The sequence below is a fragment of the Neopelma chrysocephalum genome, unplaced genomic scaffold, assembly GCF_003984885.1.
Source record: "Neopelma chrysocephalum unplaced genomic scaffold, ASM398488v2 Primary Assembly neopelma1_299, whole genome shotgun sequence".
In the NCBI taxonomy this organism is placed as follows: domain Eukaryota; kingdom Metazoa; phylum Chordata; class Aves; order Passeriformes; family Pipridae; genus Neopelma; species Neopelma chrysocephalum.
The window spans coordinates 2,644,437-2,667,821 of NW_020897961.1; the positions used below are offsets into that span (position 1 = coordinate 2,644,437).

General features: G+C 48.8%; 1 protein-coding gene and 2 non-coding genes across 3 annotated transcripts; 1 reads left to right on the plus strand and 2 right to left on the minus strand.

The window, feature by feature from the left end:
- Nucleotides 1–2,279: 2,279 nt before the first annotated feature.
- Nucleotides 2,280–14,222, minus strand: LOC113978209 (myeloperoxidase-like). Its single transcript, XM_027704967.1, has 13 exons — nt 14,135–14,222; nt 13,086–13,179; nt 12,070–12,245; nt 11,336–11,459; nt 10,785–10,914; nt 9,676–9,876; nt 8,028–8,343; nt 7,281–7,441; nt 6,640–6,892; nt 5,233–5,403; nt 4,217–4,454; nt 3,574–3,791; nt 2,280–2,352 (listed from the first exon to the last, which is right to left on the minus strand). Exons 1-13 carry the CDS (start codon nt 14,196–14,198, stop codon nt 2,312–2,314), a joined length of 2,187 nt encoding a protein of 728 aa, XP_027560768.1. The 5' UTR covers nt 14,199–14,222; the 3' UTR covers nt 2,280–2,311.
- Nucleotides 14,223–21,085: 6,863 nt separating this feature from the next.
- Nucleotides 21,086–21,167, plus strand: TRNAS-UGA. The gene has a single exon. It is a non-coding gene; the product is annotated as a tRNA-Ser (tRNA).
- Nucleotides 21,168–23,096: 1,929 nt separating this feature from the next.
- Nucleotides 23,097–23,168, minus strand: TRNAE-CUC. Its single transcript has one exon. It is a non-coding gene; the product is annotated as a tRNA-Glu (tRNA).
- Between the last annotated feature and the right edge of the window lie 217 nt (nt 23,169–23,385).

The following is a 23,385-nucleotide window of genomic DNA, read 5'->3' on the forward strand; positions in this document are numbered from 1 at the left end:
GAGAGGGGAATTAAAGCCCTTACATGTCTGCAGGGCTTGGTGGTCTTTTTGGGTTTTTTAGCCTTCTTTTCAAGCAGAGTAAGATTTTGCCTTCAGTGGTTGGCCAGATCTTGAAAGTGTGAGAGGAACATGCCTGGGGACCCAGAAAGCAGAGGCAAACAGCAGGGATATGTTGCCTAATATCCTTCCCATGCCCTGATGGAATCACCATCCCTGGAAGTGTTCAAAAAACATGTAGATGTTGTGCTTTTGGACATGGTTTAGTGGTGGACCTGGCAGTGATGGACCAATGGACTTGATGATCTTAGAGGGCTTTCCCAACCTGAATGATTCTGTGATAATTCTGTGATAATCTCCTGATTTTTAACACAACCTATGTATTTTTCAACTCACACTCTGGGAGCTGCAGCTCTTGATTTCTGAATCCTGCCTGGTTCTGCCCTGGATTCTTGTGTGATGTCTTGGCTTCCTCTGCCAAGGCCACCACAGCCTTTCCCCACTCCCCACACGCTGGGGACTCATGGAGCTCATGGTCCCCAAATTTCATCATTTCCCCCAGGGCCCTGGCAGCTCCAGGCATCTCCTGTGGGTGCCCCAGGCTGTGGGTGGGCAGTGGGGCACTGGATTGAGATGGACATGACTTGGCAGCACATCCCATGGCAAAGCTCATACGCTGCTGCTGCAGCCCTGGGCTTCTACCAAGCATCTCCTTCATTATTCTTCACCACAGAGGCTCCTGCTACACTCACAAGCTTCACTCATAACTCTGCCTTGTGCTGCTGCCTTCTTGCTCCCAGTCCCCTCCTTCCCTCCCAGTCATGTCAAGAAGAAATGGAAACTTAATACGACTTTTACATCTTTGATATTTATTGACTTGCAGTGTCCTGGAGTGACCATCCTGGCCAGGTGATGAATTTTTAACCCTAATTCTCACCAGCCAGCTTATGATTTGCTGCTTTATGCTGAAATGTTGAGCTATGAACCACAGCCAAAGAATGTTTTGCACTCAAGTTGGACAAACACAGAATCACAGGTTTATTAAGGTTGGAAAAGATCTCCAGGATCATCAAGTCCACCCTGTGCCCAATGCCCATCCTGTCCCCCAGCCCAGAGCACTGAGTGCCACGTCCAGTCCTTCCTTGGACACCTCCAGGGATGGGCACTCCACCACCTCCCTGGGCAGCCCCTTCCAGTGCCTGACCACCCTTTCCAGGAAGAAATTCCTTCTGGTGTCCAACCTGACCCTCCCCTGGCACAGCTTGAGGCCGTTCCCTCTCCTCCTGTACCTTGTTCCCTGGGAGCAGAGCCCGACCCCCCCCGGCTCCCCCCTCCTGTCAGGGAGTTGCAGAGCCAGAAGGTCCCCCCTGAGCCTCCTTTTCTCCAGGCTGAGCCTCCCCAGCTCCCTCAGCTGCTCCTGCTGCTCCAGCCCCTTCCCCAGCTCCGTTCCCTTCTCTGCACACACTCCAGCCCCTCCATGTCTTTCTTGTAATGAGGAGCTCAAAACTGGACACAGGATTTGAGGTGTGGTCTCAGCAGTGCCAAGTACAGAGGGACAATCACTTCCCTGGTCCTGCTGGCCACACTGGTTCTGATCCAAGCCAGATGCCCTTGGCTTTTTTGCCCACCTGGACACACCTGGGCTCACATTCAGCCTCTGCTGAGCAGCAACCTCAGGTCCTTTTCCAGCTTTCCAACCACTCTGCCCCAGCCTGTCATTGATGCCAAATGGAGATGAATGCACAGGATGGGTTTTATTACTGCCCAGACCACCCAAACCACACAGGTCCACTGTAGAATTTAAATAAATTTGTCTCTAGGCTTCAAGACTTCAGTGTCTTCAGAGACTTTTGATCTTGCTGATCAAAACCAGCCAAAACAGCTTTTGCTCTTGTGCAAAACGAGATTAGGAAGGTTTAGATAAAGATGACATGAACTTGATCATTTCTGAGCAGGTACAAAGGCAAAGGAATTTGATTTTGAAATGCAAGCACGCCAAACCTCCAGGTTTGACACCCATTCAGGATGAAAAGTAAAAAATTTGTCTTAATTATGTTTTTAGAGAGTCACAAAACCTCGGATCAATTTTTTTTAGGGCAACATAAAATAACACGTCCTTGCCCTTCCATCTGGAGGCTTACATTACCGGAAGTTTTTAGAAATAAATTGTATTAAAATCACGTTACAGGAAATAAAACAGTTGCCATAGCCTTGAGCTCCCCTCTGGGAAACCACATGCTGAGGGTCAGTCGACAGCAGCCACTGGAGCCTGATGGCCAGGCAGGAATTTCCCAGGAGCAGCTCAGTGCCACCATCAGGGGTTTCCAACACTGGTTTGAGCAGCAGGACTAGAACCTGTCAATGAAGCAGGAAAAGCTGCTGAGAGGCAGAAAGCCCTTCCTGGGCACACTATTTCCCCCCCCCATTTTTGTCATCCCTGTATCCTTGCAGCTCTGAGGCCGAGGTGCTTCCAGCCTTGTCAACAGGTGATATCAGAGGGCCCTTAGGATGAGGGGTTTGAGGGCAATTTCTTGGTGCTTGAAAAGGTTAAACTTTTAGTAGCTGCTTTTGACACCCTGGAACTTCACTCTCTCTGGGTTATGAAAACAGGTTATGAAAACACTTCAACTTCCTCCTGGACTGTTGATAAAAGAGCCACAGAAAGCAGCTCAGCACATTTTAGTGATCATAAGACTATGATAATAAAAGAAATGAGACAATATTGTTTGGAGAGAAGGTAAGTTGGATTCAGTTCCTAGTCACCATAATTTAGCCTTTATATCAAGTGCAAATACCTGTTTTAAACAACATTTCCCTCAAATACTTTCTCAAACTGAACACAGGAACTGCCTGTAGATGCTTCGTGGTCTGTGCCTTGCAGAAGGACAGAGCAAGGGATCCCCAGGGTTTGTCATCATCTATAAATGGGTTTCCAGAAGGAAAAAAAACCTAATCCACTCTGCAAGTCTCTGTTCTTCCACATCATTTTCAGCTGGGAGACCTGTGCCAGAGGTGTAAATGTAGGAGGGCACAGTGAGTGTCCATATCTCTCAGATGAAGACCCATCATCATCTCTGACTGGGTGTGTTAAACTGCTGGTGTGTGAGGCCACACAGTGTCAAAGCTACTCTAGATGTACCTTAAAATGCTTTAAAACTTTAGGGAAAGCAAGGGGAGGGCAGGGACTTGGAGCAGCAGAGTAAGAATTTGGATCAGGATGACTAATTCCAGTTGATTTTTTCATGGACACTCTTCCTGTGAGGTAAGACTATGGTTATCCTGGCATTTATTAGAGAAGGACACATTCAAAAGGGGCAAAACAGACTGGATTTTCAGGGATTTTCCACCTACTTGAACAGGAAGAGGCAGGTTAATAAAGGATGATGAAAGGGATGGATCACATGGAGACCCAGCCAACAGCACCTCTGCCTCCAGTGCTGTCTGAGTGCAGCTGAATGGACAGTCATCTTTTTGGGGGCAGGGTCACCACAGAAACTAAATTCCTTTAATTTTTTAGGCATGGAGGAGACATCGTAGGGCATTTATTATTTTTGACAGGCCTCAAACCACTGGTACCTTTTGTGCCACTTTCAGGTTCATCTTTCCAGGGTGAGAGGTCGATCACGTCGATCTCCTGGCAGTCGATGAAGTCCTCAGGGTAACTGTTGATCCTGAACACATCCCTGGGTATCTTCCCGATACGAGTGTTGTCACAGAACACCTTTGACAGTGTGATTTTTGTCAGTGCTTGCAGCTGTTGTGGAGTGAAAACTCCTGGGTTCTCCCACCAGAACCTGCAAGGATATTTTCAGAAGCAGTTTATAGTCTGTGGTTACTTGCCAGGACGGGACCTGACCAAGGTGAGTCTCTGCTCAGATCCACCCTGATCCACCAGGCAGAAGGCACAGCCTTTTGGGAAGAGGTGTCTCCAGCGTGGCCAGATCTTCCACACAGCATCTCCAGGCTGCTGGGATTCAGTGATTTATCCTCCCCTTTGTGCCCCGAGAGCAAATGTCACCTCAGGCAGAGATTAGTGCAGATCCCCCGTGGTCTGGGGATGCTGCTCCTCAGCCTCATGGATCTGGAGGAACGAGCTGCAAAAATGAGTCCTTTGGCAACTGGGCTAAAACTAAGATGTGAGCCTTGCTGGGAGCACTGGGCTGGATTAATGTCAGCTTTTTCCCCCCTGATAAATACCCCAGGGAATATTGGCTCTCACCTGTCCCCATCCCCCAGGTTCCTGAACTGGGTGCCAATGATGCAGGACAGGAGGGGTCCCACCCTGCCCTGGGGAACCACGGGCTCTGCGACTGCCCCGATCCACAGGTCGATGTTGTCCGTTGTCCCGTACACATCCAGGAACTTCTTGGCCAGTTTGGGATTGCCAAGCACCTCAGAGAATTCTTCCACAGTTTGGGGTTGGGAGAGCCCACAGAAGCCCCTCCAGGCGTTGTAACCTGCAAGGGCAGGAGCAGCAGCTCAGCAGGACCCACCACCCCATCGCCCCACCACCTGCCTTGGCTCAGGACCCCTTGGCCCACGAGTAATGTCTGCTTTTTCTCATGGCATTAAAGGAGCTGGAAGCTGCTCTTGGCTAGGAAGTCACAATGTTTTCAAAGGTCCTTTCTGTATCTACACACTAAACTAACAATTTGGGTTGTCCTTGTGACTACAGGTTCATCCTGTTGGTTACAGCTCTCTAGTGCTGAGGGTGAGTGCACCAGTCCTTGCAGCTCTGGGAGGCAAAATTTCTGCGGTCAAAGTCCTAGAAAGAAGCGGTTGTGCTTCACCTAAGAGCACCTGTTCTTTTGCAGCACCTCATACCTGAAGTCACTTCTGCTCAGAGCCCAGGGCTGTCAGGAGGCACCAAATCAGCACTGATGGGCAAAGAACAAAGCACTGGTGGCCTGTCTAAGGCCATGTGAAAGCTGAACTTGGTCACTTGGTACCTTCTGTGTCCCCAATTTGCAATACACCACTGTATCTCCCCCTCTTTATTACTTTATCCAAACTATCATATTTTATTTCCAAGCCTTTTGTCTTTGCTTTAAAATTTTATAATGCAGAGACCTTTTATTCCCTGAGTTTGACTGTGTACCCACCCTTCACCCTCAAATCAAGGCACTCTTTCTTTCCACTGGCATGGGAAGAGCTCAATACATTCACAGAACTGCTATAAACAGTAGAAGAAAACATAGTGTTGTTCAGAGGAGGGGTGGATTTGTGCTTCCTTACCTGGCAGGCCGTGGTCTCTTCCCCGTTGCATGTTCATGGCTGCTAAATCCAGCCCCATGACCTCCAGCTGTTCAAAGAGGTGGTTCTGGAGCTCCTCCACCATCAGCTGGTTCTGTTCCATCTTCTTCGCGTGATCCACCACCATGCCCCGGACCAGGGGGTCGACGCCTCCTGCAGCCATTGCGAACCAAGGAAAGGCTTTTTGTGCCAAGTTGCAGCTTTGGGTGGTCCCTTTTGTGCAGCTGGAAGAATTTACTTGGGCTGGGTGGGGTTTTCCCAGCTCCAGATTTCCATCTCGACGTGTGTTTATGGAATCATAGAGCCACAGAATGGTTTGGGTTGGAGGGGACCTTCAAGATGGTTGAGTTCCACCCCCTGCCATGAGCAGGGACACTTTCCACTAGACCAGCTTGTTCCAAGCCCCATCCAGCCTGGCCTTGAACCTTTCCAGGGATGGGGCAACCTGTGCCAGGGCCTCACCCCCCTCACAGTGGCACATGTATGGATCTGTGCATGTCTGCATATGCCAGCAGATGAGGCCTCACACAGCAACTAAATTCCTCATCCCTCCCCATTCCTCAGCCTTTCTTTCCACAGCCCTAAATCCACTTGTTGTCCTCCAGGATCTCCAAGTCCTTTCCTTCTGCTCCTCAACCCACCAGTCCCCAGCATGTCCTGATACATGGGGGTCTGTCAAGGTTTAGGTTTTGCAACGGATTTTGTTCATAATTTGCTATTAATTGACAGATATTTATTAAAACATTAAATGCAATGATAGAATCAACTCATGTCTGATTGCCTGTGTCTGTTTCGTAACCATTAAGGAAACAGTGGGATTAAAACACAGGAAAATGGGCTGAATGTCTGTATTTTGGTAAGTTTTCCATGATTAATTAATTAATCTATTTTGGAAGAGACATTTGTCCTCCCTGGAAAAACCCATGTTGGGAGATCTCAGCTGTGTAATAGCAGGACCCCACAGCTCCATGTCTTAGGTGTCTTAGGTGTCTTAGCTCAGTTAAATGGGGTGCATCACCCTCTGTAGATGCCTCCTAATTAGAGGGGGATGTAATAATAATATAATATAATAATAATAATAATAATAGCTTTAATTGACCTGAATTTTGGTGGCTGACATTTGGCACAGGAGCAGCTGCACCATCTCAATGGATGTGCAACACTCACTCTGTCGGGTCTCGCTGAGCTGGGAACGATTCAAGGAAGGACTGGATGTGACACTCAGTGCTCTGGGCTGGGTGACAAGGCGGGGATGGGTCAAAGGTTGGATTGGATGGTCTTGGAGGTCTTTTCCAGGCTTAATGATTCTGTGACTCTTTGTCTGACCTCCACGTGAGCCTCAGGACCAGACCAGGACCGTCCCCACCTTCCCCCCCCCCCAATTCCTACCTTCCATTATAATTCTCCAAGTAGCACAGAAGGTCAGATGAAGAGGGACATGGGAGAAGGAACCCAAAGGCTGGAAACTCTCATTTAAGCGGGACACAAAGGGCTGCACCGAGGTGTGGCCGAATCGGAAAGCCAGGGAAAAAACATTTGAGGCTGTGGGATCCACCTCCTCATCGTAACCACGGTACTGAGGGATCCACTTGCTGGTCTCCTCAGCCAGCAGAAGTGGGAGGTAATCCCTGTATGTTATTATCTGAAAGAGCACAAAAGCAGAGCAAGTTGCCAGAAGCTGTAGCAGAAATGCCATAAAAATCAAGCGCAGAGCACGAATGTGGACTCTCTGGAGCAGAATTCATTAGGATCTTCACAAAAACAGATGTAGCAGTGGCATGATGTAATAAAATTATTTTTAAATGCAGAATTAATAAATCTACTAAATAATTGATACATTAACTATAATATATAGCTGGTAAATTGATTAAATAAAGGATAAGAAAGCTCTCTGGGTATCCATGCTGTCTCAGATGGACCATCCTTATTCACAATTTCCAGCTCCCACAAAAAACTCCACTGATTCCGCAAAGCAGAATCCTGGAGGGAAAAACACATTCCTAAGTTTAAACATCCTGCAGTGACCATACCTGGTTTATGGCAATCACAATCTTTCGACTCTCCTGGTACCGCTTTTCCCCATCCCAGTGGGGATTTAATTCCCTCAGCTCCGTGACAAGGCGATTGTGCTCTCGGAGAAAGATCGTGTGCATGGCAGAAAGTCCCAGGTTTTCAGTCACACGTTTGTCCCCTACAAATGCAAATATTCTCTGGGCAACACGTGCCAGGCCCTCACCACCCCCACAGGGAAGAATTTCTTCTGTGTACCTAGTCTTAACTTCCCCTCTTTCTGTTTGAACCCATTACTCCTTGTCCTCTAGTTTCTGGCAAACAGTCCCTCTCCAGTTTCTTTGTAGCCCCTTCAGATCTTGGAAGGCTGCAGAGGTTTCCATACAACCTTCCCTTCTCCAGGTTGAACAGCCCCAACTTTCTCAGGCTGACAACCGACGTCCAATTAATGGATGGTGAATTCTAGGTAGGACAAAAAAAAGTCCCTGAGAAGTTTAAAGCACTGGTGGTTATTCTATCGAAAATTTCTGTGGAAAAATTCTCCTTTGAAAAGACTTTTATAAAAGGAAGAGGTTTTCTTGTAACGTTTGGAAAATTACAACAATATTACTTTTAATTAATCAATTATTGCTTGATTTTTCTCTTTTTAATTTGGGAGGCAGCCCCCTGTCTTCCACCTCACACAATCGAGTCTTGAAGCACCTCATCCACCCGACCACGATGATCCCTTCAGACACTGAGGGCACACCCCAGAGCTGCACTGTTACCTGCTTTAAAGCAGGGGATGTTGGCGCCCGGGTTGGTGAGGACACAAACGCTCTTTGTCACGTTCTCAAAGGGCAGCAGTTCCAGCCCCGCGTCCGTGAAATCCTGGTTCACGGCCATGAGGCCCAGCTGGCTGGTGAGGTTCCTCAGGCTCCTGGCCAGGGCGCCGTCGCTGCTGTACAAGGTGCTGGCATCGATGAAGGAGGTGGCGGCGTTGAGCTGCTCCCGGGAGAACACCCCGGGATTGCACACGGATGCCGACTGGACAAAGGGCATGCAGGTGTTGGGCCTCACCACCCGTGGGTCATCGGGGGGGAACTACACAAAAAATCATAAGTGGCTGAGCCAGGAGACTTACTTTAATATATATTTTTTATATATATAAATATATATATATCTTTTTATATGTATACTTTTATATAAATATAAAAATTATAAATATATGTAAATTTTATACATAAAAATATAAACATAAACATAAACATAAACATGAATATAAACTAAATATAAATAAATATAAATAAATATAAATGTAATATAAATATAATACAAATATAAATAAATAAAATATAGATATTAATGTAAATATAAATACAAGTATATAAATATCAATATGTAAATATAAATATAAACAATAATATAAATAAAAATGTAAATATAAATTTAAATATAACTCTAACTCTAACTCTAACTCTAACTCTAACTATAACTATAACTATAACTATAAATATAAATATAAATATAAATATAAATATGAATATAAATATAAATATAAATATAAATATAAATATAAATATAAATATAAATATAAATATAAATATAAATATAAATATATATAGGGTTCTTTCACACCTCAAGACAGGGTTAAGAGAATAAGCCACAGACTTGTTCCCAAGGGGTGTCTTTTATTGACAGGGGAACTTGGCAGAAGTCCAAAGGGGCACCACACAAGTTGGGCAAAAAATGTTCCACCACAATACTGACTCGGCACATGTTATTAATCCACAACATTAAAGTCAGAATCCAGTCCCTCCACGACACTTAAGTCAAAATCCAACCCCTCCAGCTCCAAGCCACCCAAAGCATCAAGGAAGGAGCAAGGAAAGAGAAGTAGAGGGAGCAAGAAGAGAGAAGGAGAAAGAGGAAGAGGCAGATCATAAAGCTGCCACTGGAACCTCATGGCAGACCAGCTCTCACACATCCAGGTGGCAGGGACATGTGGCAAACATGTGCCTTTGGTTTCATCTGCTCTGGTGCCTCTGGCCAGACCCCCCAGGGCACCAATGGCCACTCTGTGGCTCCAGGGCAGGGTGAGGGGCAGTGTCCTCACTGTCTCTGCCAATCTGAGCTGGGTCAGGGGCTCCAGGAGCTGTGGGGTGTTACAAGTTTCCGGGGCTGTTTGTGACTGGCAGCTATTCCAGGGCTTCCCCATGTGGTTCCAGGGGCTGCCGTGAGGGACATGAAGCCACCCCACCTCCTTGAGGTTGAACCCATCCCTTCCCCCTCCACACAGCCCCTCAACACACACTCCCACAAGCTGGTTCTGACCCAATAATTGCTGATCTGGTGTCTAACAGTGGTGCCTCAGGAAGTCCTGTGCCTTTATTTCTGTTGCCTCAGGAGAGCGTGGGGTGGAGGGAGGGTCAGTACCTTAATGGGGAAACAGGGGGGTTTGAAGGCACAGTCGGTGTGGCACAGGAGCTCCAGGCTGGCTCCTTCCCCGCTGGCAGGGGCCAAGTCTATGTCGTGGTTGACCCACTGGCCCCAGTGCATGAAGACCAGAGAGAGCTCCTGGTCTGCAGTGACGTTCTCGTTTGCCGTGTGAGCGATTTCGTTGGACACCTTCCGAACCTGCAGGAGGGAAAATGTGTGTGACTGTCTCTGCCACGGTGAATTCACCCCTCAGACACACACTGTGAGACCACAGAATCACTGAATCAGAGTCACTTGGGTTGGAAAAGACCTCCAAGACCATCAAGTCCGACCTTGGACCAAGTATCCCCATGCCCACTAAACCCTATCAAAGTGCCATGTCTGCCTGGTTTTTGAACACTTCCAGAGATGGTGACTCCACCACCTCCCTGGGGATCCTGTTCCAATGCTTAACCAATCTTTCAGTGAAGAATTTTTTCCTGATATCCAACCTAAACCTCCCCTGGTGCAACTTGAGGTCATTTCCCCTTGTCCTGTCACTTGTTACCTGGGAGAAGAGGCCAACCCCCACCTCTCCACGACCTCCTTTCTGGTAGCTGTAGATCATGCACGAGGTGATCTTAGAATAAGCTCATGAGAGTTAATTATGGCATTGAACAGATCCATGTCATTCCCAGCTCTATCCAAGCACGTGTTATAAGTAGGAACCGTCTTAACTCCGCAGTCCTTCAGCCAAACCTGGTTTCGTGGAAAGTCTGTTATGGCTGAAACTTCCTCGTGCACACATCCAGGAAGTCAAGGAGATGGCTGAGGAACACCCCTTGTGGTTTGTACAAGTGTCCTGGTGTACCTGAGCTGCAGGTGCTGCCTGCAGCAATCCCTGGGATGTGCACTTGGTGAACTGTTCCCAACCTTTTTGCCCACGTCTGTCTCCAACAAAAAATATCACCCCAAGCCATAGCTCAGTTGTAGAAAACCAGCCTCAGAGCAGCTCCTGAGATCAAAAATCAACAGTTCCCACTCCAGATGTTGCCACTGTTTCCCTTCAGATGGGTGCAGTGAGGGCAGTGTCCATCCTGAGAGCTGGATTAGGGTAAGGGTCTCACCAGGGGGAGTGGGAATCCATTGTACTGCCTTCCTTCACTTGCTCCTCTGGGAACAGACACTCCGTCCTCGTACACTGCCGGGAGCCAGCGGGCAAACCCTCGGTTGGAGGACCCCAGGTGAGGATGTCTTCTGCAGCATCACCGGGAAAGCAAACACTGTTATCATTTCAGACACAAAAGGTTTGTACAGACTAATGTTTCACAGCCCTTTACTCCGTGTCTGATCACTCTGGTCACACACGTGAGAGCAGGAAAACACTAAGAAGCAAATTATACCAATATTAATTACTGCAGGGGAAAATGAACCTTTTTGATATTAAAAAAAACCCCATTCCTCATACCGTTATATTAATTTTATTTGGCATTTATTTCTACATTAATTTTACTTGGCATTTAAATCTCTGTAGCATCTCTGTCCCCCACAAAATCAGCTTCACAGCAGGGCCATCAGCAGCGGGCACCCTTCTTGCCCTTTCACAGATGATCTTAAGCCACCTGCCCTGGGTCAGAGTACAGATTTAAGACCCTCCTTGTCCACACACAAATCCCACCTGTTGTTGCACTCCCCGGTGATGGTCCGATAAATATCCTGCTTTGGGCATTTAATGGGACGAGTCTGAGAGTAACAACCAGTGCCTCTGAAAATCATCTCCTTCTGTTTTCTGCTTAGCAGGTCTGCAAGAGGAACCATGGAAAGTAACATCTGATCCCACTCTTTTTTTGTTGTTTTAGCTTCTTGGTGTTGCAGATGAACATTCGAATCAGCTGAGTCAGAGCTGTAGGTATCCAACATCTGGGTTTGAATTGTTAATTCGGAGCCTAAACCCTTTTGTGGATCAGCTTTCACCTCTGGACTAGGGAAACTGGGTAGGCATGGAACAACTTTCCAGGGGAATATGGGGAGCACCATCACCAGCAAGGGTTTATCCTAGGCTGGGAGCAAAACGATGAGTTTGGAGAGTGGTACAACCCAGGTGTGAGGGCCAGAAGTGAAACATGGGTGGCTCTCAGTGGTCAGAGTCTCCTGGCAGTCAGAGGGTTTTGTCCCAGCTTTATCACACTTATTGTGAGCCTGTTTTTATCATCAAAGATAGGAGATGATGCCAAAGATGATGAATAAAACACCCAGGGCTCTGCTCTGCCTCTATTCCCCCCGGGGCTGTCGAGGGGAAGGTTTTTATCCCCAGTTATTCAGGTCATGGCAGAGCTGCTCCCTGACACTCCTGCTGTGGCACATTTTCTGCCCCCAGCTGTTTGTAAAACATTTTGGTTTAAACCACCTTACCTGTGACATTGAATCTCTGCTCCGCAGAGAGATGCAGTTTCCTTTTGAGGAGTTTCAAAGTAGTTTCCATGTAATCAGCAGCCCGGACTGCAGATCTGGTTCTTCCCACAGGGTCCTTAAGGTGCTTCAGGAAATCCATTGGATTGGCAAGCTTTTCCTCCAGTTTTTTCATTAAGCTGAACATAAAAGAGTCCCATGAAGTGCCTTCTCTGAAATCAGACCTCCTTTGTCAGGCTGGGCTGGGTGTAATTAGTCGTGACAGCACTGCTGGGTCACAGGCAGGCTCTGCCCACATGGGACAAACTGTCTGTGCATCAGCACGTCAGCTCAGGCAATCTGGGCAAACAAACCACTGTGATGCCCAACTCTGAGCCTGCATTACTGCCTTGTCACAATAAATTTTGTTATATCAAGTGGAAATCCAGACCAATGAACTGTGACTGGATAAGCCTTCACATTAAGTGTGTCGCAAGGTGTGTTCTGTGAGCAGAGGGACAACCTCGTTCCTGTTCCATCTCTTCCTGGTCCCATGGCTTTGTCTTGCTACTTCCATAGGGTGGGTGGAGAGATGGTCCTTCCCAAACCATCCTGCTGCCTGGAAGCAGCCCTTTGGGACAATACACAGAAGATACCTGGGGTCTGACTTTTTATGACACTTATTTGTGACAAGATGCCCATCTGCACAGTTGTGGTCCTTCTGGAGAGGGGTAGAACTCCAGCAGCCAGGAGAGGACTCACGTGTCTGGAATGTCCATTCCACTATGGACTAGTGAGAGGTGCCCATGGTGGTCTAGATGAGGAAGTAATAACTGAGGGGGATGATGGGTGGCCCTGAGACTGAGACAGAACACCAGAATGCAGCCAAACTGGGCAAAAGGATCCCTCCTACTATGCCAAGGAGAGCCCTGGAACAAAGGCTTCTCCATAAGAAATATGCTTTGGAAAAGAGAAGAAACACACATATATTTGATCCTATTTCCTTGTAATATGGGGGCTCTCGTGCAAAAGGGACTCACCTCCTTCGGGCCTGTAAATATGCTGTGTCCACCAGCTGCCTGGCCTCACTCATGATGCTCAGAAGAGACGAGTCTGACAGCACCTCTGAGACCTCTGCTCAGGAAAAAAAAGAGAAGAAAAAGCAGAACTTGAGGGTACCGTGTAATGTACCCCAGGAGCAGCAGCTCCCACACCTTTGCTGGGTGTTGTGATGCTCTGATCCACCTCCCACGCCGCTCCCACGGGGTGTTCAGTGACACCTGCACACCCTTATCTGTGGTTCTCCTGCTCGTCTGTCTCATTGCTGAGATCCTGACGGTCACAGTCTTTGTTTCTGGTGGCTTTTGGAGGCTTTTAGGGAGCTATTTTTCATCCTTTTTTTCCTGAAGCTACTAGAAGCCTAGACTCTGTAAGGCTGGAAAAGACCTCTGAGACCATGGAGTCCAACTCTTAACCCAGCACTGCCAAGGCCACCACTAGTGTCACATCTACAGGCTTTTTGAGCACTTCCAGGGATGGTGACTCCACCACTGCCCAGGGCAGACTGTTCCAATGCTTTCCATGAAGAAATCGTCCCTCATATCCAACCTAAACCTTCCCTGGCACAACTTGAGGTCATTTCCTCTCATCCTGTCCCTCATTCCATGGGAGCAGAGCCTGACCCCCCCCCGGTTCCCCCCTCCTGTCAGGGAGTTGCAGAACCAGAAGGTCCCCCCTGAGCCTCCTTTTCCCCAGACTGAGCCCCCCCAGCTCCCTCAGCTGCTCCAGCCCCTTCCCCAGCTATTCTTCCCTTCTCACAGGAAATAATACATGCACACAAGAAGCCAAAAATATGATCTCTGAGCCATGACCCTTGTCACTAAAGGATGATAATATGCTTGGAAAAGCTGTTGGTTAAATCGGGAATTTTCTTTGGGAAATTTCTGAGGTATTGACTTCAGTGTCAGTGGGTCAATCTCCAGGATACTGCAGTTTTTTATTGGGGCTGTATCTCACTGGGAACTCGGGCTGAGTTTCCATTCACACCCTTCCCAGCGCAGTAGCAGCCAAAGGACAAACACAAACTCACCATTCAGTGAGGAGTCCATGGCCCCGACCAAGCAGAGGGTGATGATGGATCCTAAGAGAGTCATTCTTGGGTTTATGCCTGGAGAGAAATGCAACACAAATCCTCTGGATGGGCAGGGCTTCACTGAAGCATCAGGAGAGGTTTGGTTTGAGTATCTCTTTCAGGATTCAGGAATAAAATCCAGCTCCGTCAGCAGGACCTACAGAGGTGTTGGCAGCACACAAGGACATCCCTGGGATGTGGGATCCTCAGGAAACTGGGCTGAGGAGCTGCCAAGGAGGAGGCAGCCAAGTACAGTCCAGCTTCAGTGATGGAGAATGTTGGGAAGGTGTGATAGAAGAGGGAAGTGTCCTGCTGGCCTGACTTTGGGAATGTCCACAAGTGGCTGGTGGAAAGGAGGTTGATCCCACACATCCCTCTCTGTCCCCTCTGTCTTGCTAATGAACAAAAGTTGCCACATCTATCACCAGTCTTCCAGCCTCCAATCTCCCCTCTCAGCCTTCCTGCTGCTCCCTGAAATTTGTCTCTATTCCTTTCCCCCATAAACACCAGAAATCTGTCCTCCTCAGTGTCTCTCACCAGTGCCTTCCCTCAAAGGGGATTTTTAGCCAGAACATTGCCATTAGATCTAGTTTAAGTAACTCAGTCAACATTTTAGCTGTTTGGAACAGGGAAGACAAACAAAATTCAGAAGAACTAACGATTTTCTCGCAGTGGGGAAGGTTATCTTATATATTTTTTTGTGGAAATTCTTCAACCATCTTCCTGGGGATTATTGATAGCTGCTTATTCCTTGCAATTTGATATTGCAGGGTGCTGCTGCACGAGGCAGGAAAGCTGTCTTTGCTCACTTCTCCCAATAAATTAAATAAATATCAGGGAAGAAGCAATTATGAAGGACCAGCAGCTCCTAATGCTCTACTCTGCCTCCCATCTCCTTGGGAGATGGAGCCCTGGAATGCACCAATATCCACACCAGAAATATCAGATACAGATATAAAATGAAAAGGTATTGATCCTACCTGCCATCTCTGCAGCACTGGCAGGGTTGGGAAACAAGCCAGGCCTTTATACACCTGCACCAGGGCAGAAATGAGCTGGGTCTGACCTGGGCGTGGCCAAAAAGGGAGAAACTGGGACCACAGTGAGCCAAGAGGAAATATCTGCCCGTTTGCTTTCCCGGAATAAGCTGAAAAGTGCCCACTTCTCCGTTCCCTCTGAGTAAACGTTGACTTCCTTTTTGAAAAATCAGTAAAAGAAGGATAAAGACACTCATTTCTTACCTGTAAGTGAAAGAGATGAGCTTAACTTTATGATGGTAAAAGACAATGGTGGAATTTGACTTCTTTTTCCCTGTTGGTTGGCTGATTAGAACTGCTGATTGGTGAGGGTGACAAAGACTGGACAAAGAACGAGGCAGCAGCAGGACCGAGAGGTCTCCAGGAAAATCCTGTGAATAGAAATATGGACAATCCCAAAGTTATAACTATGCCAATGCCCAGAAAGGAACAAAGTGCTGAGCACTTCAATGTGAATTATGACAGGGTGGTTAGGAAGGAATTCCTGGCTGTGAGGGTGGGGAGGCCCTGGCACAGGTTGCCCAGAGAAGCTGTGGCTGCCCCATCCCTGGAAGTGTCCAAGGCCAGCTTGGAGCAACCTGGGCTAGTGGAAGGTGTCCCTGCTCATGGCAGGGAGTGGAACAAGATGATCTTTAAGGTCCCTTCCAAACCAGTGATTCAATGACATACAGGAAGAAAAAGGGCAGTACTTCAGTGGACTAACGGGAAGGCAGTAGAAATCTTGTAATCCTTCGTTCATCAGGGAGCCTGATAACAAAAGACAATGCTGAATTCTTACTGGCAGTCAGCCTTTTAAATCCCCCAGGATTAGGGAGCCAATCCTTCCTACTGTTTAAATATTTTCACAGCTCTTATTAACCCAAAATAAATAAATAAATAAAAAGATTATATGAGAAAGGAAACTGCCACTGAAAAGACACCACTTTAAACCTGAATAAAACAAAAAAAGAAGACACATGGTGGCCGGGTTTTCAGAAGGTGAACATTCAAAATCAGTATTTCTCCCCCTAAAGAGAATTTCAAAGCCAAAGCAGAAGGTGGCCCCTGGCACCGGAGGGTCTCTGATCACCTTGCCAGGCGCTCCACCTTGTCCATCCAGCTTTCTGCCCACAAAACACGCACAGGCAGAAGTCCAGGTACCTGCCGGGTGGTTTTACTACTTCTTTTGTATCTGTGATGTGTGTCAGGGCAATGGGATTGGTGCCTCTGCTGAGGACACTTCCCTGCCTGACCATCCAGGAACCACTTGGGCAGTCCCTGAGCTGGGGCCAAGGGCCCTCCCCAGTGGGAGGCCACAGGGACGGGGTGAGGGGCACTCAGAGGCACAGCAGGAGCCAACAACACTCAGACTGTGAGGGTATAAAAGCCCAGGGTGTCCTTCGGTCAGGGTCCCTTCCCAGAGGCACCAGCTGGAAGCTGTTGTTCTGTTGTTGCACTGGGATCAAATTATTTTAAGCATCCGGATCTCTGAGACTCTGCCGTGGGAAACCTGGGGCGGAGCTGGTGAGGAAACCAAGTGTGACTGGGGAGTGGTGTGGGGTGTGTGGGGAGTCAGGTGGGGTCACTGGAGCTGCCCCTTGGGAAGGGGCTTCGGTCCCAGTTCAGGTGGTGTGAGTGTGACTGCTAGAGGGGCTCCTGGATGGGCAGACAGGGAATTTTCCTCACCACCTCAGTGACAGGCTGGTGACCCCTGTTGCCCTCAAAGAGGGGCACCTTGAGGGCTCGTGTCATCGTGTGCAGGTGGCCCCTCGTGCTGCTCCCGCCTGCCAGGCAAATGTGCTAACATTACATGTCCTTATCATTCCTGGGGTGTAAGTGCAGCTCCCAGGGCTTTCACACATCCATAGGAAAGCTGTCCCATGTCACCTCCAACTGGGATTCATGGTACTTTGATGCAATCTTTGGAGCTTCCAGAGAAACCACAGTATCCTGCTCACCAAGGCCAATGTTCATTCAGCAAAGAGTAGAAGACATTCAGGGAGTCAGAGCATTAATTATCCATTAATTATCCCACCGAGCAGCAGATCCCTCCATCAGATCTCCTCTCTATCTTGAGAAGATGCAGATTTCTTCTCTCTCAGGCTCTTGGTGTTACTAAAGTTACTTGGTGCTGTTCAGGCTGCAGATCTTCACCCAGTGTAAACAGCCACCTGGAGCTGTGTAAACTCCTGGTGATGTTTGCTAAATGTGTGACTGAGCTTTGGCTGTAGCAACAAGATCATTAAACTTCAGCAACACCAAAATAAATAAATAAATAAATAAGTAGCTCATTATTGCATTCCCATTTCCCATCCTAACAGCAAAAAGCAACATCCTCCCCTTCCCCATTCAACACAACCCTGATACTCCTGCAAACTCTTCCAGCACTTGTTTCCATAGAAATCATAGGATTACAGGATCATAGGATGGTTTGGGTTGGAAGGGACCTTAAAGCCCATCTCATTCCACCCCCTGCCATGGGCAGGGACATCTTCCACTAGCCCAGGTTGCTCCAAGCCCCATCCAACCTGGCTTGGATGAGAGAGACACGTTTAAACACAGGTGTGAACCACAATGTTTCAAGTTTAACAGTAGTTAAGGACTTCATTTAGGTAGAACTTCAAACATACAAAGTTCCCTCTTCTCCTGCCAACAGTATATTTTTCCTATATTTCAAACTGTGAATTTGTTTACATACTGAAAGCCAACAGCCTGTACAAGCCAAACCTGGCCTTGTCCAGGGAAAAGGGCCATGGAAGAACTGCTATAAATTCACAGAACAGTATCCAGTGCATCTTCTGCTCCAGTAGATGAAGACGAGCTTTTAAATGGATGGAGTGAGCAGGACAAAACAGAAAAAAAAGTAAGAAGTGATAAGTTACAGCAGAGAAAGTGTGTGTAGGGTGAGTAGAGGAGGAAAACTTCCCAGCAGCTGAGGGATGACATTAAATAAAACCAGGTTGCCCAGCTTCAAAATAGAAAAGCCGTAGCACTAAAAAGTAATTTTAACTCTTTCTGGATAAAGGGAGTGACAGCAACAGCAAGGGATGCTCAGAAGGTGGCACCACAGCATCACTGAGGTGGTCACTTGAGGGGTCTCCAGCTGCATGATGCCCAGGAGTGATATTATCACCTCTCTTTGAAGCCCTCCTTTAAAGACTCAACTCCCAAAGCTATGAAGCCTCCTTGGTGCATCCCTCCATCTGCCATGGAGACACTTCATAGCCACTGCAAGGTGCTCCAGGAAAGTCTCTCACAGAAACAGGTGAGCCCAACAGCCTGGGAATACACCTGGGAATACACCAGTGAGGTCAGGCTGCTTGGAGTCTCTTTCCAGACCTACATCAAGCAGCAGGCAAAGTGTCCAGGGCAGGAAAGCTGTGGAAAACCATCTGTGACTTTCCAGTACAGTGGTAGAACCCACCACACCCACCAGGACAAGCCACTGCACGTCCATCCATGGAAAGAGCTCATCTTGCAGGGCCCAAATGAACTCCTGTCCTGAGCAGCAGCTAGAAACTTCTTCCCTATGGAGAATTCTTCCCTGGGGACTGGACCCTTATTCCCCTTCCCATGGATCAAACTCCCTCCCCTCTCCCTGAATAAAACCTTCAGCTCCTCTTCATGAACCAAACTTCTTCCTGCCCCATCCTCTAGCAAACCCCTCTTCCATTCCCTTCCAGACTGTGACCCAGACTGGAAGGTGGGACATGACTTCTCTGGAGGTGGGGCTGGTAGGACTAGAGGGAGACCTCAGCTGCCTCCTACGCCACACAGCATGATGGTTTCTCCATTTTCCATATAATCTTCCTGCTGTGGAATCAGTTCCCATCTTTTCTGGAAACCTGAGATGTGGCAGAAGCAGTTGTCAGGCCCCTGGAAAGCCACTGGGAGAACACTTGGCTTCAAATGCTCCAGAGATTTATTTAGGAAAAGAAAGAATGGAAGAAGCTTTAGGTCTCACTGCAGTTTTCATTGTGCCACACAGCTGGGAGATGTGGGAATCAGTCACTGCCATGGACACTTTTCCCTGGACCACAGCTTAACCTCTAGAGAGGCTGGATGTGTGAACAGATGTAGAAATGATCACAAATTCTGTGGTTAGGTTCAGTGTTTTAATGCTTAACCCTGTGAAGGAATGTCTGTATGGACAGAGCTTGAAGGGGTTCACTGGTATTCCCAAGGCATAAGTGTTGATCCTCATGTGGATCCTCTGGATCATCCTATGCCATCATATGGCAACCAGGCACATGCTGGTTTATGGGGAGGGCAAAGTGTCTTTACCATGGCATCAAGTGAGGGGATGCAGCAGTGGATCATGGAATCACAGAACCATTTACGCTGGAAAAACACTTTAAGGCCATCAGGTCCAACCATTCCCCCAGCACTGCCAAGGCCACCATTAATGATGTCCCCATTCTAAATACTTCCAAGGATGGGGACTCCACCACTGCCCTGGGCAACCTGTTCTAGTGCCTGACCAGAAATTTTTCCCAATATCCAACCTAAACCTCCCTGGCACAGCTGGAAGCTGGTTCCTCTTGTCCCCGGTTGTAACACTGTGTGCTGGGTCCAGCGAAGCCGCTGCTCGGGCGGGGCTGTCCCTGTTCTCTGAAACTTAGAAGAACAAAGAGTGAAAACGAGAGTCTGAACCTTTTGTTGAGGAAGAAGCTCTGTCTCCTGACACACCTTGTGGTTTTCTATATTGCATAACACCCCAAAGTGTCATTTATTACAAGAGAAGAGCTGTCAGCTCTCTGTTGAACTCCGACTTTTCTACAAACACATCCCGTTCTTTCTACCAGGCAGGATTGTTTTGTCTGTAAATATCACAGGAATTGTAGGTTCTCTGCCAATGACACAGGATTAGAGAAGTAAATTCTGACCAGTGTAATGAAAGCGGGAGTCCAGCCAGACTGCAAAACCAGTTGGGGGATACAGAGTCCTCCAGTATCCTCCAGACCCTTCTGTTGGAGTTCTCCAGACCACACCTTTCACCCTCCTTAACCTCCTCAAATCACTCTTTAAAGCTCTGGTCCCCTCCAAGTCCCTCCACTAGGGTACCACTCTCCAGGTACCTCTACTCCTACTCTGGTTCTCTCCAGGTCCTTCCATTGGGGTCTGGACCCATCCCATCCTTTCCATAGACATTGTGGACCCGCCCAGAGATGTCATTTTGGGGTCTGGAAACGTGCAGGTCCCTGATGGTAAATCCTTACAGGAGGAACATGGGGTGTCAGTGACATATCAAAGCACTTGCCCAGTTCTTGGACACAACTCTGGGAGTTCAAAGAGGGCTTTGGATGAGTTCCCAGAGCCAGCTGCCATCAAACCAAGGACAGTGCTTCTAGGACTGTCCTCCAAATAGGATATTTATGCTCCAAAGAGGAGGCCTTGCTCAGCAAGGATTCCTTCTCAACACCCACCTCTTCCCTGCTCTGCCCATTCCTCTGTTCCAAAAGCCAAAAGGCAGCAACCTGGTGAGAACCACACAAGTCTGGAACATCTTCTGCCAGCTGCAGGACAGAACCTGCTGTGACAGAGGCAAATGTAGTTATTCTGGGACAGAGAGCATGGAGGAGGCTGGGATGTTCTCAGGAGACTGGGGATGGTCATCCAGGGACAAGTTTCCTGTTGGATACAAGGAGATGGGACATAGACCTCCCACCATGTCCACCCAGTGTTGTCACCACTGGTGCTGTGGCCGGTGCCCCGTTCCCGTTGCCAGCACTGCTGGGACAACGTGTCACCCTTGGCTCTGTGTAGGGACAGCAGCACCTGTGCTGGGGGTGCTGGATGGCAGAGCCCACATCCAGGGTGGGAGCAGGTCCTGTGGTGTCCCCTGGGGCCGGGTGACAGCCAGGGGCTCCTGCAGGGACATGCTGTGCCAGCTGCTGTGATGGCCGAGTGGTGAAGGCGTTGGACTTGAAATCCAATAGGGTTTCCCTGCGCAGGTTCAAGTCCTGCTCACAGCAGGAGTTTTACTGCCAGGAGGGACAGAAAGACACAGAGCTGTCACCCCTCCTCGAGGGACACTGCATTCCCACCCTGGCCCTGGCCCTGAGCTCCCAGGGACCCTCTACTTTTAGGTGATGTCAGGACACCAGGTAGTGTTGGGGGGAGCAGCTCTGCAGCTCTTCTTATTAAAGGAAGAAATCCTGCAATGGCATGTCCACCCCACAAAGCCCTGTCACCCTCCTGCCTACACTTGTGTGTCACCCTTCTCCCCATAGATGTGTCACCCTGCTCCTTGCACCTGTGTCACCCCGTTCACTACAACTGTGTCACCCTGCCATGACAGCTGTGTCACCATTCCTCCCACAGCCCATACCCTACTCCCTATATATGTCTCACCCTGTTCCCTATAGACCATCTCCTTACAGCCTTGTCTCACCTGCTCCCTACAGCCATGGGATCCTGCTCCCTACAGCTGTGTCACCCTTCCTCCCACAGGCCATACCCTGCTCCCTACAGATGTGTCACCCTTCTCCCTACAGTTGTGTCACCCTTCTCCCTACAGATGTGTCACTTGCTCCTATAGATATATCACCTGCTCCCTACAGATGTGTCACCCTGCTCCCTACATATGTCTCACATTGTTCCCTATAGATGTGTCACCCTGTTCCCTATAGATGTGTCACCTGCTCCCTACAGTTGCTCCCTACAGTTGCTCCCTACAGTTGTATCACCCTTCTTCCCACAGCTCATACCCTGTTCCCTACATGTCTCACCCTGTTCCCTATAGACCCTCACCCTGATCCCTACAGCCATGGGACCCTGCTCCCTACAGCTGTGTCACCCTTTTTCCCACAGCCCATATCCTGCTCCCTACAGTGTCACCTGCTCCTTACAACAGTGTCACCTGCTCCCTGCAGCTCTGTCACCCTCTTCCCACGGCTTCCCGGCTTCCCACAGCTGTGTCACCCAGCTGTGACAGACTAAACTTTGTTTAAACAAACTGTTCCAGCCCTGTGATTTATCGTGTCCCTGATGGCCAGACACTAATGTCTTAAACACAGTGTTTGAGAGAGATAAGGGGGAAGGCCAATAAGAAGCAGATCCTGTGGAGATGAGGTAATTTTTTTTGTCATGCTAACTCCCTCCCTTCCCATGATGATGACACCAGACCGGCACAACAAAACAGGAACCAAAAGAGGGCCAAACAGGGCCAAACAGCATCATGGCATTAGAAGGGACTCCATAAACCTTTAATGACCCCAAAAGCACCCCCAGACTCATTTCTACAGTGTCATGTCAGACAGTGTAAAACTCCTCCCCAGAGGAGGTGTCAGGGCGTTCCCACGTAAGCCAGAATATGTAGAACCCATGCAACTCTTTACTGCTCCCTGCATCCATGTCACTCTGCTCCCTATGGCAATGTCAGCCTGCTCCTATGGCAGTGTCATCCTGCTCTGTACATCCATGTCACCCTGCTCCCTATGGCAGTGTTACCCTGCTCCCTACAGCAGTGTCACCCTGCTCTGTACATCCATGTCATCCTACTCCCACATCCATGTCACCCTGCTCCCTACGGCAGTGTCACCCTGCTCCTTATGGCAGTGTCACCGTGCTCTCCATATCCATGTCACCTTGCTCCCTACGGCAGTGTCACCCTGCTCTGTACATCCATGTCACCCTGCTCCCTATGGCAGTGTCACCCTGCTCTGTACAACCCACCACAGGCTCATGGTTGACCTTCTCCGGGCTATTTTTCCACTTGGAGGTGCAGCCTGATGGCACTGGGAGGACAGGAGGCTGCTGCCAACCCCCAAAATTCATCCCACCCTGACCCAGCCCCATGACCTGGGTGGGGGAGCTCCTGAACGCCACACTGAACTGAACCCCAGGAGCTGCTCCAGGGCTGTGCAGACATCCAAGAAAAGACTGGGACCCGCAGGAGCCCCTTCCCTGGCTGGGAATCGAACCCAGGCCGTGGCAGTGAGAGTGCCAAATCCTGACCACTAGACCACCAGGGACGGGTGGTGGCCAGGGACAAACTACCACCAACAAGGATGAGTGGCCACCACCAGGGATGAGTGGCCACCAACAGGACGACCTGCTGGTAGCACCAAGCAAGCCCTGAAGGGACAGGGACACTTGGTCCCACCTCTGCAGGCCTGGGAAGCAGGAGGTGGTTATGCTGGGACTGATCACCACCAAGGCAGGTTTGGGGAAGGCAATGATGGCAAATGG